This window comes from Hermetia illucens, chromosome 1 (genome assembly GCF_905115235.1).
Source record: "Hermetia illucens chromosome 1, iHerIll2.2.curated.20191125, whole genome shotgun sequence".
In the NCBI taxonomy this organism is placed as follows: domain Eukaryota; kingdom Metazoa; phylum Arthropoda; class Insecta; order Diptera; family Stratiomyidae; genus Hermetia; species Hermetia illucens.
The window spans coordinates 95612845-95640616 of record NC_051849.1 but is presented as its reverse complement, the minus strand read 5'-3'; the positions used below and the strand labels follow the sequence as shown (position 1 = coordinate 95640616).

The window sequence follows — 27772 nt, the reverse complement described above, 5'->3', positions numbered from 1 at the left end:
GCGAAGGGCACGTTGAAAATGTCAGCATTACGTGTGTTATAAAACGCAGGACGGCAGATGATGTCGTTAGCGGTGGAGCAGTCCATAAGACGCAAGGAAAGTTTAAACAAGTCGAGAAACCCGAAGCTAGACGCTTCAGGTATAAAAGGTTTTGTGTTTCCCTATGTGAGGAATGATGAGTACCTGATAGTTCTCAGTGTTCATAGTTAAAAATTCAATTGCTCTCTACTTTTTGAAAGCCATTTACCCAAATAATTTGATCTGTAAAGCACTATATTGATAGCAGTCAATCTGATACGCTTCACACAAGAAGCCAAGTATTATTAACAAATGTGGAAAAGACAACTTATAACAGATACAAACAAGTCGGAATACCGGAAGCTCACGCTTCCTAGATCCAAGCGCACCTTCCTGATTTTTTTCGGATTTTTGGGGTGGGTAGTTTCCGAAAATGAATCCTGTCTCACTTTAAGCGTGTACATTTTGATTCCTTACTCACGCAATTTGCAATTCCCATTAAAACTAATATCAGATTCGGAAAGTACTAACGGAGACCTTTCATTTGATATTCTGTGAAAAAAAAATTTGAATCCCCCCTGTGCATGTATGGGGAAATGTATGTCACTTGCCTTATGCGTGGGATTTCATAGTTCCCATCTGTCCACTAAATTTCGTTCGGATCGGTTTAGCCGTTTTGGAGAAAAGTGCATGTGACAAACAGAGAGACAGACAGACAGACAGGTTTTGTTTTACATAAAACCTTAAAAATGTGCATAAATCCAGATAGTATCTACGCTGTTGTAGGGAGGGGAAATTCAGTAAGCGGAGGCGGAAGCAGTAGACCACAAGAGGGAAGCTTTTCTTAAAGAAGAGGGAACGAGTGAATTTACGTTACACATTTTCAAGGGCAAGACAATCACAGTTCAACAGATCAGATCACGGAGCAGTACTCTAGGGTATTCCTCATGAAGGAATTGAAGAGAACTAAGAAGGATTGGATGGAGTCAAAATTAGAGGAGGAGCAAATTATAAAGCCTGACAATTTTGCTGCTCGATGGGTAAATTCGATGCAATGGATGTCGAAGCGAAGCTTATTATCGAAAGTGACTCCGAGATCTTTAGTGTAACTTAGGTATGATAAAAAATTTCCATTAAGAAAGTAGGCGAAGGAAATGGGTGAATGTTTAAGTGAGAAACATACGAGTGAAACTTTCTGACGTTTAGCGCTTAACCATTAGCAGAGCACCAACGAGTGTCTAGGTTAGATTCAAGGGAAACACAGTCCATAGGCGACGATATAGCGAAATACAGATTAAGGTCGTCGACATAGAGCAAACAAAGGCAAGTAAGGAGTGCGAAACGTTGCTGATAAAAAATAAAAATAAAAAAGGACTCAGAATAGATCCCTGCGGGACGTCAGAAAAGGGTTGGAAAGGTAGGAGGCAAGCAATAAAACAAGTGATAAGCGAACGCTTAGAGACAAGACTTTGGATAGAAGTATCTTGTGATTTACAGTTCACAGGCTTTTGATGCCATTGGCCATTACTGCTGTGAGAAGAACAACTGGAACTGGATCCGATTTACTTAGATCTTCAGAGCCAGCCAATAGCATTCACGAAGCATAACAACTCATCCACCTTACAACCAGAGATCCTCTGTGCATTGTTTACCAACCTGGGTCAAACTAGAGCTGGGCAATCCCGTAGGAATGTTTTGTCCATCCTCTCCGCAACTTCAGCAATGCACACTACTGGTCATTCCGAGTCTGGCGGCATGGACCCCTATAGGTTAGTGCTCCTGGCAAGTCGTTGTAATCCTGTACAGGTCTTACTAAAGCAGTGCCAAATCTTCCTCGATTTAACTCAGGTTATCAGTTGGTGGCTATTCCACAGTGTGAGTAGTTTGACCCTTCGCAGTCACCAATGGCCCTCCGGGGTTGACTGTTAACAGCAGCAGTCCACATTCCTGTACTACTCCACCAGCCTAGAAGACGCCGCCATTGAGTACAAAGCCTTAATGGCTGCTTGAGTGCTGGTCAGAATAGAAGACCGTACAACTCGGATGCATTGTATGTATGTAATTGCTTAAAAGATTCCGCAAGAACATTCCATTAGCGTTACTACAGTTATTTTTAGTTGGAATTAGGTTGCCAAATTTGTGTTTCCCTATTAGTTTGCAGACAAGTTCTCTACTATGGAACACCACCCCGTGTTATTATACTCAGACAATTAATCCAGGAGAGTAATGCTTCATGGTCAGCATTAATTTTATTTTCGATTTTATGGAAACTTCGCTTCATATTTCAGCTTCAAACCTGTCTGACCATCATGTGTAATTTGCCATCATGACGAAGTGAATTCTATTGTAAATTATCATCTTTCAGAAGCTTGTATGCGTATATGTTGGCAGAGACGCATAACCTATGAGCACTCAAACCGTATGGGTCCATCGAACTCGACACTTCTATCTAAGGAAATATTCCTGGTTTGTTGTATATCGAGGAGTTTGGTTAATAAAAGTGAAGCTACCCACTGGAACTGGAGTACATCTCATGACTGAGGCGTCCATAAGTAGAGCTTCTGCTTCGTGGATTCCGCTTCCTCATTCCAGTATAAACGTACCATTTCGTAGAATCTTCATTCTCAACATATGACTGGCTAGTGAATTATGGTTATTCAGAATGCCAACAATACCCCTACAAGACTTTTTGCTTTTCGACAAGATAAACTTTCCAGTATGTTTCTTTGGCCCTGATAGGAAAATTTTATTGTGTCTAGCAACATTTAGGCTCTGTGACTTGTCCTTTTAGAAAGCTTATTCCCAGTTTTTGATAGCAGCATTCGCCAATGATTCTTCTCAAGGGAGAAATTAAACCTTCTTTTGCTTTAATTTCAATTTAGATAAGCTAGGCATGGTGGCTATTTTTTCAAATTCAGTTTTTATGCTAACTCTAATTTGTCTAAGTTATAGTGATCAAAGAGTCTTATTGTGCAACAGAGAAGATGATGAGAGTTTAACTTGAACTTCATCTAGTAAAGAATAGCATGATTTTGCCTGAAAATGTGGACCTTACATTGAAATTGCCCCAAAGTTAAGCTTCTTGAATTTTAATCGAATATTTCCCAAGACTTAGATGTAAATGGAAACTATGAAAACCTCTCTATTATCAATGTCAACTTTCCTAAAATCATAGTCTTTCCTGACCAGTGGTGAAGGTGATATTATGCATGCACTTTAAATGAATCTCTGCAATACAATAGAAGTCTCCCTTCACAAAATTGACCAACAATTTATCAAGGGCACGATGGGCGTTTAAGACCAGGAAAGAAGAGATGAATAAAATGACATTTAACTTCATAAATTCGTTTGGTCGAAGACTGAAAACCTCTCTTTGAAAAGCGTTAGAAAAAGGCCGGAAGATAAGGTCGAGAGCGATTTGGGCCTTAGAAACACCGAGTTCTGTCAGACTTTGTGACATCTGTACCATTAACTCTTCAGCGTCTTCACTCAAATGGGCTTAAGCAGCAGTTGGTTGCGAGCTTAAGATTTCTAATCCATTCTCTATACTCACATACATAATTATTCGACACCATGAAGTTTAGATTGGAAAATATTTAAGCGTGTGGTGTCAGGGGCACACCTGGTAAGAGTATCCTTTCGAAATGCAAATCAGTTGAAGCTGCCAAACTACTTGCACAAACTTGTACATAAACATGAAGAATGGCCAATAAAGTCTAAAGATATCACCAACATATCATGGCAGAAAGTGAACATAAGAAGTGTTCAATTCAGCTTCTACCAGTTTCAGAAAATGAAAAGGTGCTTAGCCTGCAAAATGTAATTCACCATGGAATTATTTCAGTTCATGGCTTTTGGCTTTTCTATCAAATTTTTGTCTTCAACTGGAACTTACAAAACAGAGGATCTTATATGGCTCGCGCAACTACAGTTAAGCGTATTTGATCAGGCACCTTATATGCCTTTTATGTTCGATACTATTGGAAAATTATTCCTCTTTACAATAAATGCTACTTCTTGACGTCTTCAACCTAATGCTTCCACTATATCGTATCTCCTTGAGCACGTTACCATCAATATGTCACCCATCGGAGATCTCTTATTTCCCCCTCTATTCTATTTTTATGCAGAAAACATGTTCATTGAATTGCTTTGTTTAACAATTGGGGAGGTTACATCAGATTACATATATATTCCCTAAACTACTATACAAATTTCACCTGTCTAACTATCAAATCAACATACGTGTGTAAAACCCTGCAACAATTTGATTACACTCTATTCCTTTTTCAGTCCCCTGCAATTTTCATCCTGCCTTCCATCCACATCCCGTTTCAACTTCAAAACTGACATGCCCTATCTAAAAGGATACTGAAACCTGCAACCATCGTACGAATTCCCCGGCATACAATCAAATTGCTTCGTCTCAAAATCCCATACTGCCGTAATATCCTTTCGAGGGGTTTCGAGGGGTATGAGTAGAAAAACGGAAAATATTTCGGCAAGAAAGCTTGTGCATACAAACATATATGTAGGTGCATATAAACATCCTATGTTTGTATGAATATATTTTCGTACTTTTAGCAGACGTAGACCCATAAGACGACACAGAAATGGAGTAGAAACCCCTCATAAAAAGTCCAAGAATACCAGCAGCAGCCAAGGTTGTTACGCCTTTTATTTCGTGGCAATAAAAAAAATAATTTCAGTTTATTTGGTAACATTTGAGGCATTCTTTATGTTTCTTTTATTGGTATTTTTATAGAGAGTTCGCCCGCAAGAAAAAAAACGGCAACAAGGAGAAGGAAGCTCGGCCCCGAACTATATGTTTGAAGCAATGTTATTGTTGGCGAATAGCGAAGAAGTCCTTGTTGTGGGGTGATTTGTGGTGTGATTGCCAGCCCTTGTGCCTGTACGAGTGTTACTGACAGGAAGTTAGGAAACATTGCATTTTAGTACGCAAATTGTCGCAATAAATGGTGAATAACTAAATTATTACCCTCCTCTATGGATCAATATGTATTTGTTCAGTACAACAGATCTAACTCAGACAGCAGAAACGCAACTCCTCTTGTAATCACACAAGGAAGAGGAAGTAAGGGTAACTCAATACGCATCATCCCCAATAGATATAGGCACCATCTATGATACTTTCACGACAGTGTGCACCTTCGCTACAAAAAGATGCAAAATTATTAAATCCCGATTAATTAAAATCAATATTGGTCTGAACATCGATTATAAGATAGTAAGGAAGCGCCTGATCTCCAACGCAACAGCTGCTGAATGTTAGTCAGAATGGAAGCGTCTGGTTTATATCTTTTCCGGGAGCCTAAGAAATTGATTACTCTCGAGCTTTATAAGTATCATACTTATAGGAACGATCCTTCGAGAGTGTCTTTAAATTGAAACGGAAAGTTACTTCTGTCATGCGAGACGTTACGCTTAATTTCTTATAGAAACTCCAATCGTTTACAAACGGCGCGTGTAATCGTTCATTTATTTTCGGCCTGAATTTTCCTTCCTTTCCTTCATTCCGCTTCAAGACGACAAGCAACTGTTCTGTGCATTTGTTTCCGAGGACTGTAATGAGCAAAGAAGTTAGGGGACAGCAAAATGGTCATGTGGGGTGACTATGATAGACCAGGAAGGAAGAGCCTTCCCCAAACCAACACCAGCACCGACAGGCAGCTCCGCTTAAGGGTCCCATCGATACCTGCTTACGTGTTTTCTATGGAGCCTGGTTTCTATAGCAACATAAGAAATCCCTCTGGATATTTCACCACCACTCCTTCTAGCTCTCTGCCAACCTCACTTTCAAAGGAGCATCTACATTTAAAGCCCACGAGATGCCGAAACATGTAGCAAACCGCCTAGACAGCGCCTCTAAGTATCTGAGGCAAAAAATGCATTCGATAACCATGTGATCCATCCTGGATCATCATATGCGATCGAGCAATTTTTTTTCTTCTGTTCCAATTTCATTTCGCGCTTGTTTCCGGGAATAGTTCGCGGAGTGTCCAAGGGGACCCCCTCCTCACGTATTCCAGAACGCGACTAGCGCAAAGGTGTGTGAATTGTTCATAAGTTCCGTCGCTTTTCCTGTTCTCCTATTTCTACATTCATTGCAGGACCCTGCGCTTTTCATTCTTCATTGTGAAGTACCGGTGGCATTGTTTCGATATAAACGCCGAATATTTTTAACGAAAGGCGAGAGCGTTTTGACCACTAGAGTCACATCTAAGGACTGACAATTTTTTTTCTACCGTTTTCACATAAAAAACTGGGAGTGAACCTGCTGATTTTATCTGGCCTCGCACATTGGTCATCCATGTCAATCCTATCAATTTTGTTGGGTTACCGAATCATCTCATGGTCATGTACAGTTTTACCCTATGCTATCATAGGAGACCTTGACGCCGATGGAAAGATGGTGCAACTGATGGTAATATTCCAAAAGTTTTTCCGCCACTTGTTACACAGAGAAAATCTGATGTGTTGCTGATTTTCTTGCAGTGAGGTCTCTTTGGTATGAACCGATGATGTTCTGCGCGTATAGGTGGTAATCAGCAACGTGATAACTTTCTAATTGCTGCACTGTGTGATATCTCCCGTCTTATGTATGGGACAGATAATGCCACGTTGCCAATCGTCAGGCATTGATTCGCTGGCCCACACCGTGAGCATAAGTTGATGAACCGCTAGGTGTAGTTAGTCGCTTCCCTAGTTAACTAGTTCGGCTGTAAATCCGATGAATTGCACGGACTATTTCTTCCATGCTTGGCAGTGGCAGCATTTTTTTTTGTCGTCGTCAGTTCGCAGGACCTCCAAATCGACGATACCTTGGTTGTTGAACAGCTCATGAAAAAAGCTCCAATATGCTCATTAGTTCGGGAATCAGATTTCCCTCTTTGTGTCGGCAGGACATCCTGCTGATTTAGTGGTAAAACTTCCGCGCCTGGTGCGTTTGGTCCCTGCACTTTTCGAGTTCACAGACTCAATTCTCCCAGGCTTCCTTTTTATGCCTGTGAAGGCTCATCTCCGCTCGACGGAGTTCGTAATGCGTGCCCGCGTTCTTTGAGAGTGCAGCATTTTTCCCTCCCGTTGCTAACTAATATTCATCGCTGAACCAGTCGTCTGATTTTTTGCGACTGCGGCCAAGTATACCATTCATAACATGCTTCAGATGGTTGTGAAAATCATTTGTTAATGCTTCGTCCCTAGGACCGATTTTAGCTACGGTTTTTGCGTTGTCCATTTACGCCTTATAGGTGTTACAAAGGACTTCATTATGTATGGCTTCTGTGTTCACTCCCGCCTAATTGTCAGAGTGATGATCCCAGCCTATATTGCCCCCCCCCCCCCCATGTGTTTTGTCATTCCTTAAGGCTGAGAAGTGGCGCTGTTCGAATAGCACAGGTACAGGTATATTTGTGGACTGCTTTCCGCTCGAACCACGTACTTTCAATTATCACTGCATACGGCACTGCTAGTTGAAATATCCGCAGTCCATTGTCATTATGTGAGCCATGGGTGCCAACGTATTGCCCGGATGCGGTCGACGTCCCAACTTGGCTGTTAAAATCTTCAAGCATGATTTGAATATCATACCTAAAACAGGCTTCGCGGGTTCCTTGGCCGACTCTGCAGGAAACGGGTCCTCTCTTATATTGGGACAGAGTATCGATTAGCTGCTTGGCAACTTTTCTGTAGAGGAAGCGCACGTTGCACGAGAAAAGACGCAAATCGTTAGTTCGAGGCTCCGTAACTTTCGTTTTCCGTGTACGGTTGTTAGCCCTACCCAATCCTCAACCTGGAGGACCAGTTGGTACAATTTATCGCGCATTTAGACTTAAAATGTATTTCGCAGCAATAAATTTATACGAAAGTAGCTTTGGCCTGAATTATGAATCTATTTCAAAATTGACTAAAATGGAACTAAGTAAAAATATAACTTTTACTTAGCCCTCTAATTACTATAGGAGATTTTGACATTGCGAAATAAACGGATTTTACTAGAATCAGGATCTCATCGAATAATTTACGACTCAGCAGAATACTTTCGACATATTTTGTGCATACTGACGTTTACATGGAAATGACAGCTTTGAAATACTTCTATTTTATTACTAAATCCTACTATCAACTAAACTTTCCAGGATTATGGCCCTTTAACATGGGGTCTTTCTGTAGATGAATAAAATATAGCAATGCACTATCATTAAATTTATTTGAGTGGTAGTCGGGATGGGATATATTTTCAAATCTCGGTTTCGGTTGGATAAATTCTGAGAATGAGACTTGCTCCGCATTATGCATGTGCATTTTGAGTTCGAAACCCTTCACCTTTAAGCCGATTTTAAAAGTTGGGTTAATTCCAAAAAAAATCTAATAAAACCTTTTGATACCACTCCTGTCAAATATTAACTGATTTTTACATGTACGACTGAGTACGACTGCATACAAAAAACTTCACGAACTACATACGTTCACAAAATTTCGTGATAATAGCATTACAGTTCTCGAGGAAGTTGGGTGTGGTCGCCAGACCGATAGACAGACATAAAACCGATCTTAAACGGGTCATCCCGTGTGAAGGCCGTTTTTTTTTTGGCTTTTTTCCAAATTTTTTGTGAAGAACTGGAAAAAGATACAAACACGAATTTTCCACCATAGATTTATTGATGTCTTGAGCGTGCATAGTAATATTTCCACCCCGGTCACATAGTTGGTGATCAAAATACAGAACAGTTTATACACCCATCTCCAAAAAAGGTGTTTTTCTGCTGCCACGCTAGAGGGCGCTGTGATTATCTTAAAGAAAAACGGCGTTTTAACGTATAGACTTAACTACAGTCCGCAAACTAGAATTATTAAAAAATATTAAAAGCTAAATTTTTGATGCCGTGTTAAACTTTTTTTTGTGAATTTTGGTGCTTTTCACGGCTTCTTCAATGAAATATGTTCACAATAAGTCGTAAAAATCTCAAAGAATTTCTTTAGATAGATTTTGGGCTTTGGTGGCAGCCGATTTTCAACATGCAGTTTCGAGAAAAACGCATTTAAAAAGTAGAATGCGATTTTTAGCCATAAAACCTTAACTGACTATTAATCTGCTATACCTAATCCATAAACCTTAGGTTTCTTGAAGAAACACATGTACAGCCTTGGCTTCAGTTTTTGTCCGTTTAGCGAAGTCATTCGATCGGTAAATACGAGCTTTATTACGGCGATCAACATAAATCTGGCAAGTGACTTATCACGTGTTTAACACTACAATTTCCAAACAACTCCGAATATGAAAAAAACACTTTGCCCATATATTCTACACTATATCTAGATACAATTGATGGCAAAAAAAAATGCTATTCCGCGAATCTAACACACGGGATGCCCCCCTTAATAATATTTGATTTTACGCAAACCCTTAACAAGACAAACTCGGTATGTGTACTGAGCGCTTGAGGATTAAATGAGATCACGTTTTTCATGTTAGAAACTGGAAATAGAATTTTCAACATGCATGGTGAAATTACATGTTCACACACTTCACTGTGATATAGCGCTTGTTCGAGGCAACGTACTTTGTGTTATTATCAGTAAAAGAAAAATAGAATAGTGAAAATCAGAGGAAAATGTAAATGAAGTATAGTTAGGGATATTCCACTATACTAAATTCTACCTGAACTCTCTCTCTTGGGCCGACCAAGAAAATGCGTTTAAGGTCGTTAAAAACAAAAGATCGTATTGAATTGAAAGTCCCGGAGAAATGCTCAGTAAATGCCGCTAGGCAAGGCCATGCCGAGAAATTGATAAGCGCTTTCGGCGCATGGACGCATCAGGAGGTAAGTGAATTAGTGTGAGCAAGACGAATATGAGTTTGTGCGCTAAATATTGGTACCTTCACCGGAAAGATGGAGGAACCCGCAATAGCCCTTCGAAACAGTCGCATTAATATTTTCGGTTCTTTGGCCGCCGCCCACGCTTCCTTCCTTCTTCTTGGACAAACAAGGACGGCCATCGACAACAACTTCTACGGACAGCGGAAAGAGACAGCTACAGAGAACCGCCCCAATAACGACGCCCTGGTGCCGAAACCAAAGATTTCTTCTCCGGGCTGAACGCATGGATACGCCATCTAGAATCGCTCCGAACATCGGCATATTAGTAAGTTCCTTTTATAGAATATAGGAAATATGCACATATTACATCGAAAGTGGAGCGCATAATTTTCATTGCCTCTGGGTTAGTGGTAAAACAACTGGGATAGTGGTAAAACGACTCAAGGCAATGACTCCCAGTTAAAAAAGGGAGAATTGCCAGATTCGAGGTAATCAGAAAAGCAGTAGCAACCAGAATGCCGAGAACACACAACACACGTCCAAGCACTAGTACGACTGCGACCGCGGTAAACTGCGTTCTAACATTTCTGAACTTTATTCCACAGGAGCCCGAAATTTAGTTCAAATTGTAGAGGCAAGCTTTGTGAAGTATAGCATAACAGACCCACAACAGCAATATTCCCAAATGATAGCAGTGCTGTGGCCGCGGTATCTCACCTTATTGAAACGGTTATGTATCAGCCAGGAAGAGAAAACGTGGCAGCTCATGGAAGGCGCTTACACGGGTGCCGAGAAACCGTCCCAGTTCCTCGGCTGCCTGCTTTGTCTCGGCGATACCAGCTACTGGTGCGTAGTAAAACACCTATCAATTACTCTTCAAATGATTATTGATTACCAGCCACTAAACATCGCACCGTCGTAGCTGATAAGGTCAGCATTGCACTTCTTTCGACACCATACATTGCAGAAGCATTATTAGCATATAAACACTTAGCCAGCTAGTTCAGCAATTGTTAAGTGTATTCGCAGCTCTCACTTTCTGAACAGCAGGTCAGATGTTGCAGTCAAATAATAAATAGACAGATCGGCGTAATGCCAAGAAAGATGCCTCCGGCCAACTTATTGACACAAAGACCTGTTACATGCCTCCCGATGATTTGCGGCCGATCTTAATGGCCATGTGGTGGAAAAGGCAGACGGCAACAGGAGCCATGGAGAAAAAGGGTTTGGAGCGCGCAATGAGAGTTGCGAGTGTATTGCCGATTTGGAGGACAACCTTGTACTTGTCAATACATATCAAACAACTGTCTCATCTTCCTAGATTTTATAATGGGAACAGTAAAACGCAAATCGACTATAGCCTCATAAGGCGCCAGCATTTTATCAACATCACTGACTGCGAAGCTGTTTCCTATGAGATCCTCACTCCTCAACATCGGCTTTTGACTGCTGTCTTGCCAATTAGGGAATCAATAAAATTGCGTAAGTAGTGCACTAACCCGCCGCGCATTAAATTGTGACAATTTTACAAAAGAGAACACATGATCTGAGTTTCACAATTACCAACCATTATGAATGTGGAAGAATAGTGGATTCAAGTTAAAAATATGATCTACAAAGCGGCCTATTCAACCCTCGCGATCACCGAGCCTGGTAAACTGAGGCACTTGACTTTGGAGTGACGTCCAAATGAAGCTCCATGAGAAGAAATGTCTCTGCCATAAGTTGCTCGACGATTCAACGCTGGCCAATTGATAAATTTACAAGAATGCCAATGGGAATGAAAAGAAAGCGATGGCTATTACCTCAGCAATCCATTACAAAGATCTGTACGATCCACTGGACACTCGAGATGGCGAGAGAGATCTGCTCAACGCACAAAGAATGTCAAAAACTTCTATTACGTTAATGAAAAGAACAGCATTTTGCTTACAAACAAAAAAACTGGGTCGTATAGATGGGGGGAATATTTCGAGCAGATTTCAACGGAAGAATTTGTTTATTCTACACTTCCATGAACACTGCCGACATTTGGAACATTTCCCCCTTGACAGCGCCACCAAAGTCGTGAAATCATACGAACGAAATTGGGGAAAGCGACAAGACCTGACGACATCATATCTGAGCTCCGGAAAGCGAAGACCTGGGACCCAAAACTGAGGATCAGCTCCTCGTAGGTGGATTTACCGCAAAATCCTACATTTGCGGTGCGAAAGTGAAGGATGTTTCCAGTAAATTTGTAAATATACATATATATCTCTGTCTTTAGTAACTGTTATTTATATATAAATAATTAGAAAACTAAAATGAAATGTTTCCCTACGACCTACCATTCACGTGAGCTCACTTCGTCGTGGTTTTGACGAATTGATATTTTATGATGACGTCATATACGTTTTAGAATGCACGAAGTTCACACCAAATGTAAAAGTTTCACCTTCTTTAACTTTTTTAACTTTTGGATTTCCTTTAAACTTTGTAAGGTTATGCTCTATGTTATTCCTCATGCAAGTAGTTGCTTGTAGTTGTAGCATGGACTTAAGGGGGGTTTCCGGCCAAATTTCTAAAATATGGAAATATACTAGTATTACCTCCATTTGTGTAGATATCGGAACGGGATGTATTTTGGGGCCTAGATTTCATTTAGGCACACCGCTGTGATTTTTTTTCAAGATTTTTTTTCAAGTTTGAGGGTTATATTTCGAACCATCACTCCCCTATCTTCACCTGACATAAAATATGGGACCAGAGGCGAATTTAAGGGCGGTTCGCTATAAATTTTCGAAATATATTTATTTGAGCAATTATCCCAACATTCGTGGAAACGCACTTAGGTCACACCCACTTAGTGAAAACTAACATGCTTACCAACGTGGAATGTCCTGTGAGTCTGCTCTTCATTCTTTGGTCACAAAGATAGAGGATGCAACTTTGAATGGTGAGTACGCGATGGGGGTGTTCGTGAACATTGAAGGGGCTTTTGACTGTGCGCCTTTTCAGAAACTGTGTGATGCCGCCAGAGCGCATGGTGTTGATGATGCTTTAAGTAAGTGGATCCATGCTATGCTAACGCAAAGATTGTTGCGCGCTGAGGTAGGGGTCGATCGCTACCTGACTACGGAAGCAACGAAGGGCTGCCCCCAAGGAGGTGTGCTTTCGCCACTTCTGTGGTGTATGCTGATCGACTCACTGCTATGCGAACTGCAAAATTTGCTAATACACGCTCAAGCTTATGCTGATGACGTGGCTGTACTTGCTGTTGATCGGGATCTTGGAACGTTGGATATACGTTGCCATCATTAGGCCGATGTTCGTATATGCATCCGTAGTGTGGTGGGTTAAGGTGAGACAAAAAGGTTTTCACCGTAGACTAGCCGCACTGCAAAGAACTGTTTGTCTGGGTATCACTGGTGCCATGAGCACGACATCCGGCGCAGCTCTGAATGCACTACTCAATTTGCAGCCCCTGGACATATTTATTCAAAGCACTGCAATGAGAGCAGCTCATAGGCTAATTCGATTAGATCTATTGGAAAACAACGGATGTGGGGGGCACAGAGCATTGGAAGAGTTACTGGGAGGACTGAATCCAGTTCTTACAATGCCTTCCGATTCTCGTGTCCCCATACATCTGTTTGGTAGAAGATATGTAGTTACCCTGAACCGTAGAGACGACTGGGAAGACCCAGAGGAATGCGTGGCGGGATATACGGAAGTCTTCTACACCGACGGCTCAAAAACAGAAGAGTGTTTTGGAGCCGGAGTCTACCTCTCGAATAAAAACGAGAAGTGGGATTTTCCTTTAGGACAATATGCAACGGTTTTTCAAGCCGAAATTTATGCGATCCTAAGGGTGGCAAACTGGGTGATTGACGAGCGGTTGAAGGGCAGGCGCATCGCAATCTGCAGTGACAGTCAAGCTGCACTGAGGGCATTGAGTAGTCCTTTGATCACCTCGAAAATCGTTCAGGAATGCAGAAACCGTTTGAACTCTATGTCTAGATTCAATACGGTGGAACTACTCTGGGTACCTGGTCACTGTGGCATAGAGGGAAATGAAATCTCGGACGCTTTAGCGAAAGAGAGGGTCAATCTCCCCTATGCCGGGACCCGAGTCAGCAATTGGGGTATCAGTAGCATTGGCTAAATCTGTTTTCAAAAACTGGGAACAAGTTTCCCATAATGACAGGTGGCAGAGCCTAAATGCTGCTCGACACACCAAACTTTTCCTGCCAGAACCGAACATACGTACCGCAAAGTTTATCCTGTCGAAAAGCAGGAGGACTTGCAGGTGTATTGTGGGCATTCTGACAGGCCATAATTCACTAGCTGGGCATATGTTCAGAATAGGAATTACCGAAGATGATACGTCTCCCTCCTGTAATGAGGAAGCGGAATCTACGGAGCATTTCCTATGTGAATGCCCCGCCTATGGACGCATCAGACATCAGATCTTTGGTGCCGATGTTCTCCAATTGCGACGGGTAGCATCACATCCACTAACGGAAATCTTGCGATACGTTAACGAATCCGGAATATTCCGTTAGACGGGGGAGGCGAGTACAATGGGCCAACACGGCCTGAGTGCTCAGAAGCTGTAGCTTCCCCCCCAACATACACACACACACACACAGTTATCCCAACGGAGAGGCCTAGATACCACGTGCACAGACCACCCTTTTTTGAGATCTTCGAGAGGGTGCAACAATATCAAAACTAAAATTTTCTTTGAAAAGTACTAATCAAAACCTACCTAGAAAATGTCCCCCAACCTTTCTAAGAAATTTCGTGACAATAGATGCAACCGTGTCTGAGAAAAGTGGATGGGACGGTCAGATAAACAGACAGACAGACAGAGTATGAACCGATTTTAATAAACAAACAGAAATTTACATTTTAATTTTGTTTTTAAGATAGAATTTCTTTTTGAATCCGTTTTTCTGTCACTCATCCATAGCTGTAGTCACACCAATAGTCTTTAAATTATGCATAGAAAACATGCCTCAGACAGTCCAATCAATTATTTTTAATAGAGGCGACTAGACAATTTACTAATGGTAAAGCATCGCAATACAGCACCATGTATTCAGTAACATATTGTATTTACTTTTCTGAATTTATTATCGTGAATCTTTTTTGACGTTGACGTAGTGCAACATTCTGTTCAAGTAAGTACGATCATGTCCTGGGACTCCAAAACCTGTTGTAATATCAGAAAGTTTAAGCAAATACTGCAGTAGCATTACAACTGACATAGTGAAAGTGCATGGGATGGCATGCCAATATCTTGACCTTTACCATCATATGAAAACACTTTGCAAAGACAGGTGCAATGATTACTTTTTCTGGACAGGTAAAACCACCATGCCTTAAACTAAAAGGGAGTTCGAATGAAAACTAACAACAAACCGAGATTCATGCATTTAATATCGCAATATATAAATAGGTAGTTAAAGACCACGTGTGAGTTAACGGAGGAGCACATGAAAACCTTGAGCTTCATTTGCTAAAGAATGAGGGAGCGTATCATGTTGTTTAATCTTTATCGTCTGTGCCCACTGAAATTCTTTAACTACACCCGTAATTTCCATTTCATATCATATCTAATAACATTACTCGATTCCGACACTTCACATAATTATTACCTCATTCTACTTCATAAGACTTCTGAGCGAATCTGAAATGAATCATTAATATACAGAAAGCCTCCCAATCTACCGTCTATCTATGTACATATGTATCTATCTATCTTTATTTCTCCTACAACCCCCTGCTACCCTTGGTTTCGAAATTTTGATAAATGAGACCTTGTAGCAAATCAGAATTCTAAATTAAAACAGAGCTAATTGGTAATTGAAATTATAACTCGACTCGTAGAATAAACAAATAACTGCTATTTCGCATAAATAAGAAGCGTCACACCTAAATCATGGATCATTTCCATGTAATACGCCCCGTCATCCTTCGAAGAAGGACTTCAACAAGATGAATTACGCCACTCGTCGACTAGCGGCTGGTAATGAGTATACGAACAAAACAACAAAGGGGAGAAAGGTTTGGCGCAATGGAAACAGGATTCAGGGATGAATTTAAGAAGGTATGGATAATGCTTTTCACTTGATTGGAAAAAATTAATGTTGTTTTGATGTTGCCCAACATATTTTCAACAAATGCAAACAAAGCTAAAACATAAGAAATTAATTTTCATTTCGTTCATATTCCCAACACGTGAGTATCTTTTTAGCCAAATAATAATATTTGGAAAAATATTAATGCTAATATCCGATCCTTTTTCCTTTTTCAAATTTAAGGTTTTAGAATTATAAACGTACCGCTGGGCACCTAATAATTTTCAAAAAAAAGTGCCAGATACAAGATACAAATATAATTTTTATATTATATATAAAAAGTATACTATAAACGGTTACCATAAACCACCTTGTTATACGTCAACTACAGCTACGTGCCATTGCTGGCGACTTCTAGCAATGTTTTTATCTTCCGCCAAAATACCCCGATAACACGACATATACCTGGGGAGCTTTAGGTAACGTTGGTAATCACCTTCCATATACCCCCATATTGGCACGGAATAACTTCAACTTAATGTTAATGTGTCTAACACATCTAGGTACGTCATTCCTAGATATAAAAACTGATCAACACCCTCGATGTTCTGCCCATTAATGTTGTTGTCTATCTTGAATTCGACTTTGCTTGCTCCCATATGAAGAGCCATTTGAGCAAGGTCCATGGCTCGGTGAGAAAGCAAGCAAATGTCATTAGAATAGTGATATCGTCCATTCAACCATGTCATGTTATCTAAGACAGGACGAAGAACTTTACCGATAACAAAAAGTAAACGTATCGCTGACACAATGCAACCCTTGTGGACTCCGCACCTGACTTCACATTCCTCTAAGAATTTAGCTTGGTCAAGTATGTGACATTTAGCACCGTCGTATGTTCCTCTGAAAATAGATATCAATTTCTCCCAAATTGCCCCTCCCCCGGGCGTAGATCATCTTAGATACACTCCCTATTGACCCTGTCGATAGCTTTGTCGAAATCGGTGAAGGTGATCTATCAGCAGTAACAACTAATCAAATTTATTGTAAGCTAATTTCACTTGCAGCCCACACCTCTCCAAAGGCTACCTCGAAAATGGACCGCGAAATTACAGACTAACTACGGAGATATGTTAATCCCAGGTGAAAAAAAACTGATCTTGCGCGTAACAAAAAGGAATTTGGCATCACTCTGACCGGGGTATTTTTGAATCCTGCCCGGTAAAATTTAATCCACCGTGAATAAATTAGAAATTGTACTATCTGATAACTACCATATAAGTAACAATCATCAATATTTGAAGCCCATTGAAAGGGCGGGATTTACGAGCTCCTCCTACATTTTTTAAAATTTGCAGCAGGTAATGGCTGGTAAGGTTTTGAGAACGAACACAATTTTCTATACTATTATACATACGTGCATTCCAGATCCTGCCGTGCTGATTAGATTAACACATTAAGGAGCCATTATGGAATAATATGCGAAATTTGAAGTGCATTTTGTTATTCAGTATACACTAGACGACATAATTCATCGTTCGATATCATTATTTAGTATTGTGTAAAACAAAATCTGATTAGAATCGTTTCATAGTCCATAGTCTGCGGGGAGTGCTGGGGTCGAAAGTGATAATTTCTTTCACGGACCGATTCTCAGAAACTACTCGATCGAAAAATCTGGAAAAGAATCAACAGGCTGCCACTCTATGGCAGGCTAGGCGCCGAAATGCGTTTCATGCCGATACTTTATCAAATAAAGTTAATAATAGTAATTTGGTAATTGACTGGAAACCTCCACCCCCCCCCCCCCCAGTTTATCTCATTAATTGCGGCAATGTTAACTATATTACAGAGCATCAAATTTGGTGGAAATCGCAATATTACTAACACAGTTACAATACGTCAAAGTTATCGCTTCTATGCAAATTCAAAGCTTTGAATTTGAAAACAAACATCGGCTGATTTTAGACAAGTTGTGATTAATTTGTGGGCTTGTGAAAAGAAAACATTATCCAACATATCGTGGCAAGTTCTAAAAAAATTGGAACGATGGAATATAAACAAAGGACGAGGCGCCCTTGCAAGTTAGCTGAAACGAAGGAAAGCGTGATAGTGCAAAAACTCAAGGACAGGTGGTGTACCACTAAGAGAAGAACCATTACAACAATGTAGTATTAGCACTAGCACGTTGCAAAGAATTCTATACAAACACGGGTATTCTTCTAGGATAGGTTGGGAAAAGCATTTAATCAGTGGAACTAATAAACTTAAAAGAAAGTAATTTGATTTTCTACACAAAGCCCATGACATATTCTGAAAAGAAGTTGTGTTTACAGATGAAAGTCAACACAAGATATTTGGTCACAATGGTCCACCAAAAGTTTGACAAAAAAAGGTACAGCATTAGAGACAAAGAATTTACAGAGAACCATGAAGCACAGCGGAAGTAATATGCTTTTGTGGGGGAGTGCGAGTAGGTCAGCGATGGATAATCTAGTATTTGATGGTAAAATTGACCAGCATGTGTACCTAAATATTTTGAAAAACAATTTACAGGAATCTGTCAATAAAAAGAGGTTTGGGTCCGAATTATCTTTTCCAACACGACAACGACCCCAAACATACGGCTTGTATGGTAGATGAGTGGGCAAGAGAGCTACATTCACCACCGCAGAGTCCAAACGTAAATTAAATCGAGCATTTGTGAGACTTTCTCGAAAAGCCGTTACAAAAACACCACATTACTTCAAAGTATTCTCTAAAGAAGGTTCTACAAGATGAATGTAATAGTATTACTCGAAGTATTACGCAGAAACTTGTGGCATCTATGCAATCGCGGATGCAAGCGCTCCTGGAAGCCAAAGCTGGCCAAGTATTATATTTAACCAATGGACAAATCTCATATCTCAGAAAAAAAACAGTCGTACGATCACTTTTGTCGCTTAAAATTATTTTTTTTTATTACTTTATTAATTATTGTAAAAACTGTAAAGAAGCAAAGAACTGTGCAGAAATGAATACAAAATTTATTTGAGTTATCTATTTGTTATGTTTCTCTTTTTGTACTGTTTATTCTGCGTTAATTCAAATAAAGGCAGTTTATAACGTTTTAATATGTCGTGCTATGAATTATGTCGTCTAGTGTATTTTCCCTATACGTGATCCACCGATCGGCTTATTTATGGATTGCACCAATGAAGTGAGAATCAAAAACGCTGTCGAAATACGTTTTCATGGCTACTGTCACCACTTTGTTCAATGATAATCATTTCCCACAAATGCATTTTTTGATATGTGAGAACATCTAAAAATCAAACAATTAAATCTGGCGAATAAGGTGGATGAGTAGCAATTCGTCTTTTGAATCATTTATTTTCACGATGGTTTTTTGAGTTGTATGAAAGGGTGGATTGTCTTGATGAAAAACAAAATTTGACGTTTTGTATATAAAATATTCAGGTATTCCTCAAGGTTATAATAATAATCGGAGTTTATTATTTTTTCAGTTTGAGGTAATTCACAAACAACTTCGTTACGCCCGCCATACACATAGAGTTCGGCTTCGGTTTGTGTGTGCAATTATCAAAAATGTTCATTAGCTATAAAGATGTCCATAACATCCTTACTCACAACCTAAACAAACATGAAATTCTCGCCCACATCCTAAACAAACACGGCTGGCCGGTTGGCCGAATCACTTTTCATTCGATCACGGGCCACTGAACAGTCACTCTGCTCGCACTGCCTAATGAGATCCCTGGGACCCCTACTAAAGTTTTTTCAGGTAATTGACCATCCCCAAAAACACACCGTACATTTTTGTTATGATTTCTGATGTTGCAATGTTTTGATGAACACATGTATAACTACGTTAAAATTCATTGTTCCAAGGAAGCCATAATTTTAACAATTGTTGATGAATTTGTTTTGATCCTACATCTTCCAAAAATCAAATGTTATTACTACCCGATATAGTAGGTGGGTAAGTGATGTATGCAATTTCATAAAAGTGATATCACCTTAACCTCCATTATCACATTACCATCACCGAGTGCGATCCAAACATCATAGTAACACTTAACATAACAACATGATTTGACATACACCAGCTTTATACTGGATGGATATCACAGCGCCATGGGAATTACAAAACAAGTCATGCTTTATGAAAAAAGTAATAACATACCACCATCACGTATGTTATTACTTTTTTCATAAATAATGTCTTGTTTTGTAATTCCCATGGCGCTGTGATATCACAGTTCAGTCGGATTCTCTTGACTTTCTTTGGCGATTCCAGGTTTGACAGCTTTTAACTACAAGAATTCTTTGCAATTCCAATCGATGGAATAGAAAATGCATACATTTTTAAGTGATAAGCACTGCTCGTTCCCAAGAATCTTGATTCCGTGTTGTTTTGTCCCGAAAAAGTGAAATCAGTCTAGTCCTCAGAATCTATCCAAACAAAAAATTTGAAAATATCACGGTCTATACAAAATTTGGGTCTCCGAATAAATCCCATTACGATATCCACCCAAAAAAAGTTAAAAATAACAAATTGCCTGTTTTTGAAAGATACCCGAAAACCCCCCTTAAGTCCATTCTAGAAGTAAAAAATTTGACATCAGTGTTAATATTAAACATAATGCTGAGGGGAACCCAACTATTATCAACAAAGGTATATAAGGTCAAAGTTTTGTATTTCGCAGCAATTTATTGAACTCTAAGATGTGTATGACGTCGTCATCATATAAAATGAACTTATATGAACGATCAAGTTTGGAGACGTATCAAGAAGTATTTTTCATATTTAGCTGTGAACAAGTAGAAAAACGTGCATAAAAAGTTTCTCACATAAGATGACCACAAAACCTTTATACCCAAAGTGTGCAGTTACCGATATTTCGACTTCTTTCTGTTATTGATAGCTTTCGATTAGACCGGAAAGCATAAGTTTTGCACCCCTAAACATTCAACAACATAATGTAGCATAAATAAGACATAAAAAAGAATATAATCAATGCGTTCTCGAGGTATTTCTAACAAACAGAAATTAAAATTCAACACCGCCTCCGTTGCTAGTAGTAATTTCTTATTCGGCATATATTGATACTTCAGGAAGAACTTGTTCCCTTCTTTAGTGGTGGGAGTATACATCCACTGAAGAAGGGAATAAGTTGTTCCCGAAATATCGACATATGCCGATTAAAAGATTACTGCTAGCGACGGAGACGGTGTTGAGTTTTAGTTTCCATAAAAAACAAGCCACCTTTTGCCCGACTTTGAGCATGTTTTTTTTTGTGTGTCCGGATGGCTCAAATGGTTAGAGCGCAAGGCTGACGTAGCAGAAGGTCATAGTTAAAATCTCATTGGTAGCAGAGGGATTTGTTATCGCGACTGGATGTCGGATACCGGTCGACTCAACTGTGAGTCAAATCAGGGTAATAATCTCGGGCGAACACAATGCTGACCACATTCCCTCCTACAGTGTACTGTAGTGTACCGTTACGGTCCTGAATGAAATGCTCTAACACACTTCAAGGCCTTGATCCAATATGGATTGTTACGCCAACAATTATTATTATAATTTTTTTTCTGCCGTAAAAATTCGCGAAAATGGGAAAAATAATTCATTTTATTCTACATAAAAAATTCTACAAAATCATAGATAACATATAATATAGAGATTAATAATTCATTGATATTTCAACGTCTTTAAAAACTTCGAGCCCGTTTTTTTCCGGTACTGTAGGTAAACTAAAATTAAACTAACAACCCTCAGCAGCAAGCTTAAGGGTTTATTCTAGTGTTATTGTTTTTCATTTGTTTTATATAGAGAAAATAAAATATATAGACTATCTCTTTAAGAATGACTGTGTAAAATATTATGTCAACATCTACTTGCGTTCCATAAATATATTTCGAAACACGTGTCGACGGTCCCCATATAGTAACAAGTCAGAATACCGTAAGCTGGACGTTTTGTATTCATCTTGTATGATAAATTTCCTTTGCACGTTTTACCATTGGTACATAGCTAAATATTCAAAATATTCCTTGATATATCCAACTCTGCCGTTCTTATGTGCTCACTTTATATGATCATGACGTCATACACATCTTAGATTACGATAATTCACGTGAAATGTAAATAAATTCACCTGAAATATAGTATTTGGTCTTCTACATCTTTGTGAATAATTGTTGCAGTTTTTTCAAACTTTCCAAAATTGTGTACTATATTTTTAATTATAACGATACCAAATTGTGTACCCTAGGATGAACTTAACGGTGGATTTTGGGTGAATTTCCTAAATATGGTAATATGCCATTATTAACTATTATTTGAGTAGGGATCGTAATGGGATATATTTTGAAGCCTGAATTTTGTATAGATGCAATATTGTGATTTTTTTCAAATTTTACGGTTGGATAGGTTCTGAGAACAAGATCTATTGCACTTTTCGGGCATAGCCCTCACTCCCCTATGTTTCAACTTATATCAGAAATAAGATCAATTTCGAAAAGTAGAACGCACCCTTTCATTTGATACACTACATGATGATATTCTGTGAGACAAAATAAACATCCCCTTTTGCATGTACGGAGAGCCCCCCTTAAATTCAGTACAAAATGGTGTTACTTGCGGCATGTAAAGGAATTCACAGAACACTGGACCGGACCAAACTGGGAGCAACTTACTCCCCCTTTTTTTGTCCACGGACCTCTCGTTTAGGGATTATTACCCAAACTTTACAAAAGTGTCAGGCGATGACGGCTTTACGGTTCCTTACCAGGGCAGAGGCAAATCGTCAGACGCTGCGGATTTGCGCCCATAGTCATGTCGTGTTCTGCCAATTATATAAAGGAGCACTCAACATCTGCGAGCCGCTTCGGTCACGCTGCTCCCAGGGCAGAGGTGAGGCAGCGTCTGAAGATTTTCCTCTGCCCTGTTAAGAAACCGTAGAACCGTCATCGCCTGACATTTTCCAAAATTTATGTCCAAATTTAGGTGTGCGCAGTCGATTTTCCATAAAACTAAAAACAGAAACTAGAGGTGCCCCCCTCTCAATCTTTGAACAAAAAATTCTAGCTCCTGCCAAGCTTTGGTTTAAAGTATGGCATATTTACGTTCGATATAATTCGCACTCAGGTTTTGCGAATTATAAAAAGGAGCGATTAACACCTGTGCGTCTGATGGGTTGCGTCTGCCCTGGATAAACTCGTTATTCGTCTTCGTCTTTTAGTTTCGAAGAAATATTTTTAACCTTAGTACTACCCTGCACGATTCACACTTTGCTGAGATATATAAACCGATATCACGCTTTCGCCGAGTGCAAAATTCCTGTATTGTGTGTAAATGTATAACTGAAATCACAAAAACACAAATTTCCGGTATCTGCAGAAAAGTTGAATATGAATCCTTGCGATATTGTCTTCCAGCAAAACAATTATCCTAAGCGTACTGAGAAATCAACAAAAGCGTGGTTTGAAAATAATAAAATTGGAATTTTTGGGTTGCCAAAGCTCAACCCCATAGAACAACTCGCAGAGTCTTAAATATGATGGTTCTGGGAAAAACGGAAAGTAAGGACGAAGTACGAGCAAAAGTGCGTCGTGTATGACAGGACATTTTCCCAAATGTATAGAAGGATATTGTTGGTATTATTCCAAGGAAAATTGAGGCTGTACTGGACTCAAAGGTGAATACAAACAGCATTAAGTTTCCGAATGGTTAATGGTTAAAGTGATCACGCTAATTTTTTTTTATAATTTTATTTTATTTTTTATCTCTAAGTTCTGATGTCCCTCAAAGCTAGAACAACAAGTTAACCTCTGTCAATGTTATATAAATAAAGCGTGATCGGTTTTGGCATTAACTGTATGTAGTAATGTGATCAACGTAATCCATAAATTTGGGCTCGATATTACTTCAGGTTACTCGAATTCATCCCAGTTCTATGGCTACTGATAGTGTAGATATTTCAGGTGTTGGACCTCAACATATTCATAATTTGATGAAGATTTTAAATTCCAAGAATAGCAGAATAAAGGTTAGAAAACTCAATACTAGGATTTCATTGCATTTTTCCTTAATTACCTACAACGCCTTTTTAGAAAATGGTTAAGGAAGGAGACAACGCACTCGAAATACCCTTTTATTTTTTTGATTTCTGATCATCCCTATAAACTATTTGCGTTTGCATCATATTTTTTTTGGAGTTGGTTAAAGGCATTTATATAAGGAAAAATGTGTTTTTTTTTTGTTTTCCAAACATTGAAGGATTCCTGAAATACTTTGCCCACGAAGAGATTAAAAACACAAAACCTTAAGTAATAAATTCATCCTAGAGCAAAAGCAAAAAAAAAATTATATAAAACTATTCTAGGCAGCAAACTTAAACACAAGTAATCAAGTTAACCCGCTCACTGGCCAACAAACTACCCAATCTTAGCGACTTTAAACTAACGAAAAATAGCGACGTTTGTAATCCTCGAACTGTCTTCAGGGAATCTTCCGTAAGCGTCACAATATATAATGAGCTCAACGAAATTCGTTGACGAACAAATAGATATATCGACGAATATTCGGAAAGGAACTCGACAATAGTATTTCGCGTATAGCATTAATAAAGTTCGGAAAGGAGCTTGCATTATGCCAATTTGAAACGATCTTCATGAAATGAACAAAGTAGGAGTGCCTCAGAGCAGTGTAGTAGAACCTTCCCTGTACTTTTTATAAATATATTGAAATTCTCTGTTAACAGAAAGCAGCTTATCACCACTGCAACCTTCACTAACGTTACTTATAATATTTAAGAAACGTATTGACCTTAAATGAGCGCAAGTAGAAAACTGGCTCCAGACATGGAGGATAAAAGTGAATGAGTGGAAGTTTCTATAAATAACTTTCAATTCGCACGCAAAAAGAAAGTTGTACGTAAATAAAAATCAATGACATCGGTACAGGTATCTCACTCCAAAATTAAGTGGTGTATTTCAAGAGCTCCATAAAATTTCAAACGCTAGGCCATAGAAAGGTTTGAAAACGGGAACAATAACTGAAGAAATTGGCGTGTAAACATTTGGCCAGACTGAAAAGTTATGCCATTTCCATGACGAAGAAAATCTTTTCTCACAGAAGATCCAGAATGTTTAAGCCAACTTATCCCTTGGCCTAGCGAAAATGCCTTCATGAATTGGCTAAACATTTTGTCTTTTTATGTTGAAGTCATTGTTTCATCCCATCCTGAATGTATGACCACTCAACAATATAAACAACATAAAATAACATTGCCAGAAATTATTCTCAGCAATAAAATGAAATTATTTGCGTTGTTAAAACTGAGAACTATATGTGAAAGGGGCAAACAAAAATGAAAAAAACACAGGAGAAATCTTTGTGAAATCCAGGAAGATACACAAAAGTAGGTCATTCTTTAAGGAAGACACTTTTCGTCGAGTCGACTTTACTTCACAGAATCGAATGTTTTCATTGCAATGTCCCTTCTTCAGTCTAATAAGGACACGGCATTCACACTTGATTGTATTTGCGATTTGATTGCTCTGCAATCTTATTTAACAAGAACACAATCTGACCCAAATCCTATTGCCTTTCACAAACTAAAAACTATTCTTCTTTAAATTTCTGGAACAAAATGGTGACATTGAGAACACAACTCTCAGCCAACCAACTCTTTGAAAAGGCCAGTCTTTAGGTAATCAATGAATAAATCAGAACCCTACTATAATTATCAGATAATCATTTTAAAAATATACAAAATCTCTAACTTACCGACGGATTTGTCATACATCTCCGCATCTGATCCGGTCCACGATAAGATGGACTGTAACGTCCCGGAAAACAGCCGGATGGGCCCATTTTCATCTTATCCGGGGACGTGTACATCGACATGGACGTCATACAGCCGCCGGGAAAGTCCTCTTCGAGCTTTAACGCCTTCGCGGCGTCAAATGGCGTTGGCGAATAAATTTTGGAAGAAACACTTCTAAACAATGTTGAGCATAAAAAGCACTAAATTCGGTTCTAATGCTGCAAAGTTTACCGACCTGGGGCCAGACCAAGCATTTACTATCTTTTCCGCGTTCAACAAATTCGAAAACTTATTACATTTGGTCACAAGATCATATTTGTTTTTTTCGGTTCTAATATCTTTAAATTATAAAAGAGTATTGGTCGTCAAGTAGAATCACAGTAAATTACGGATATTCACTGGTCATTAATTACAAAGCAAAGTCGAGGATCTAATCTACCGTGCGAGGATGCATACCATCGAGGACACACCACTCAAGTATAATATTTCTAGTTATGTTGCACGTCACATTAATGCCTATGATCACTTATTCTGGAATTTTTCAAATGAACGGATGTAATAAGTGGGAAATAACACGCGAAAAATCTCGCCGACTAACTGACTCTACACTTCCACTCGCTAGGACGATCCTTACAGCAATCCTGCCAGGGGCTCTAATTCGTCACGGAATGTTTGCCGTTGGTAAACACACTAGGAGCTAGTGCAAACTCGTGGTAATTAAAAGCAAATAGAGTTGCACAAATCCTTTTCCACAGTTGTTATTGTTGTTGTAGTTAAAGTTGTTGTTACAGATACTCAGCGAGAATTGGCGCGATAGACACGATTTACACCTGTTCCTGTTCCAATTATCATTGGATGATTCAAGTTTAATTGAAGTCCGAGCATGAATGCATTCTATTCTTGTTTACTTTTAATTTTCGTCCTTTCTGTGGTTGATAGAAGTCGGACTATCACTCTCTGCGCATATGACTATGGTTTCTGGCATGTGAGAATATTTAAATTCCAACCCACTATTTATGTTTCATTAGTTCTAGCCCAAAATTTGCCTAATTGCCTAATTATTCACGTGAACTCACAAATCCACTCTGTCGATCCTCAGTTAATCACCGCCCGACAACAGCAAATGGTATTATCCCTCTCACTATATCAATATCAAAATGATCCTGCTGCGAAGCACCACCGTCGCATAGTCATCCTTTCGCACATCATATCGCTCCGTACACGCTCGTTGTCCTTTTTATTATTAACCTATACAACTGCGTTATCACAGTGTTACACTTCCGCCACTAATTAATCGTATATTCAGTCAAATTCGATAATATGTCGTTCACTTTTCTCCGGCTTTGGACATTGCGACATTAAATTTTCACATGTGAAAACTGTGTGTAATAGAAAACCTTTTTAATTATAAATCAGGAACACACAGATTCGCATGTGCTCTGTTGTCGCCGTCCGCTCTATGTCTCGTCTACACACCTGAGCGCGAAAAGTGCGTTCCGTTCCGTTCACTTCACTTCACTTCAGCACTCGGCCGTCTACTCCGTAGAAAGCAGCAACAACAACAACGAAAAATATCCTCGACTCAACGGCTATGTTCCCTATGCATACACGTTCAGTTACTATTTTTCTGATCCTTGTACTTTTTCTTCTGTTTGAATTGAAACCCGCTCTACTTTGCTGTTGTCCTGTTTGATATAACCGAACGATTTAGCTAGCGAAGTGAATTTGTCCTTTGATCGAAAACCCAACCAAATAGGCTCGAACAGATTTCACAACTGCAGGATACAGGGTATCAGGTCTTTGGTGCAAAGTGCTCGAAAAGTAGTCTTAACCAAATCCTAGAAGACACGCCACACCGTTAGAAGGCGTGGTTAAGCGAATCCTTATTGCAATAGAACCCTAGGAACAAGGCGTATCCTTGAACATGTCCTGGGTGCGTCGCATGCGCCTCACATCCTGAAACTCGTGCTGATTGGCTTCGGTGCCAGACTCGATTTTAATACCCCCT

At 39.3% G+C, this 27772-nt stretch overlaps 1 protein-coding gene across 9 annotated transcripts in view; it reads right to left on the bottom strand.

Moving 5' to 3' along the window:
- The window catches only part of LOC119646252 (inhibitory POU protein), a 141065-nt gene extending 113536 nt beyond the window's left edge, over nt 1-27529 (bottom strand). For all 9 annotated transcript variants that reach the window (XM_038046653.1, XM_038046646.1, XM_038046648.1 and 6 more), the window contains exon 1: nt 25725-27529. In XM_038046653.1, the coding sequence (XP_037902581.1) occupies nt 25725-25853 (129 nt within the window). In that variant the 5' untranslated portion in view covers nt 25854-27529. The remainder of the gene's footprint in view (nt 1-25724) is intronic.
- Between the last annotated feature and the right edge of the window lie 243 nt (nt 27530-27772).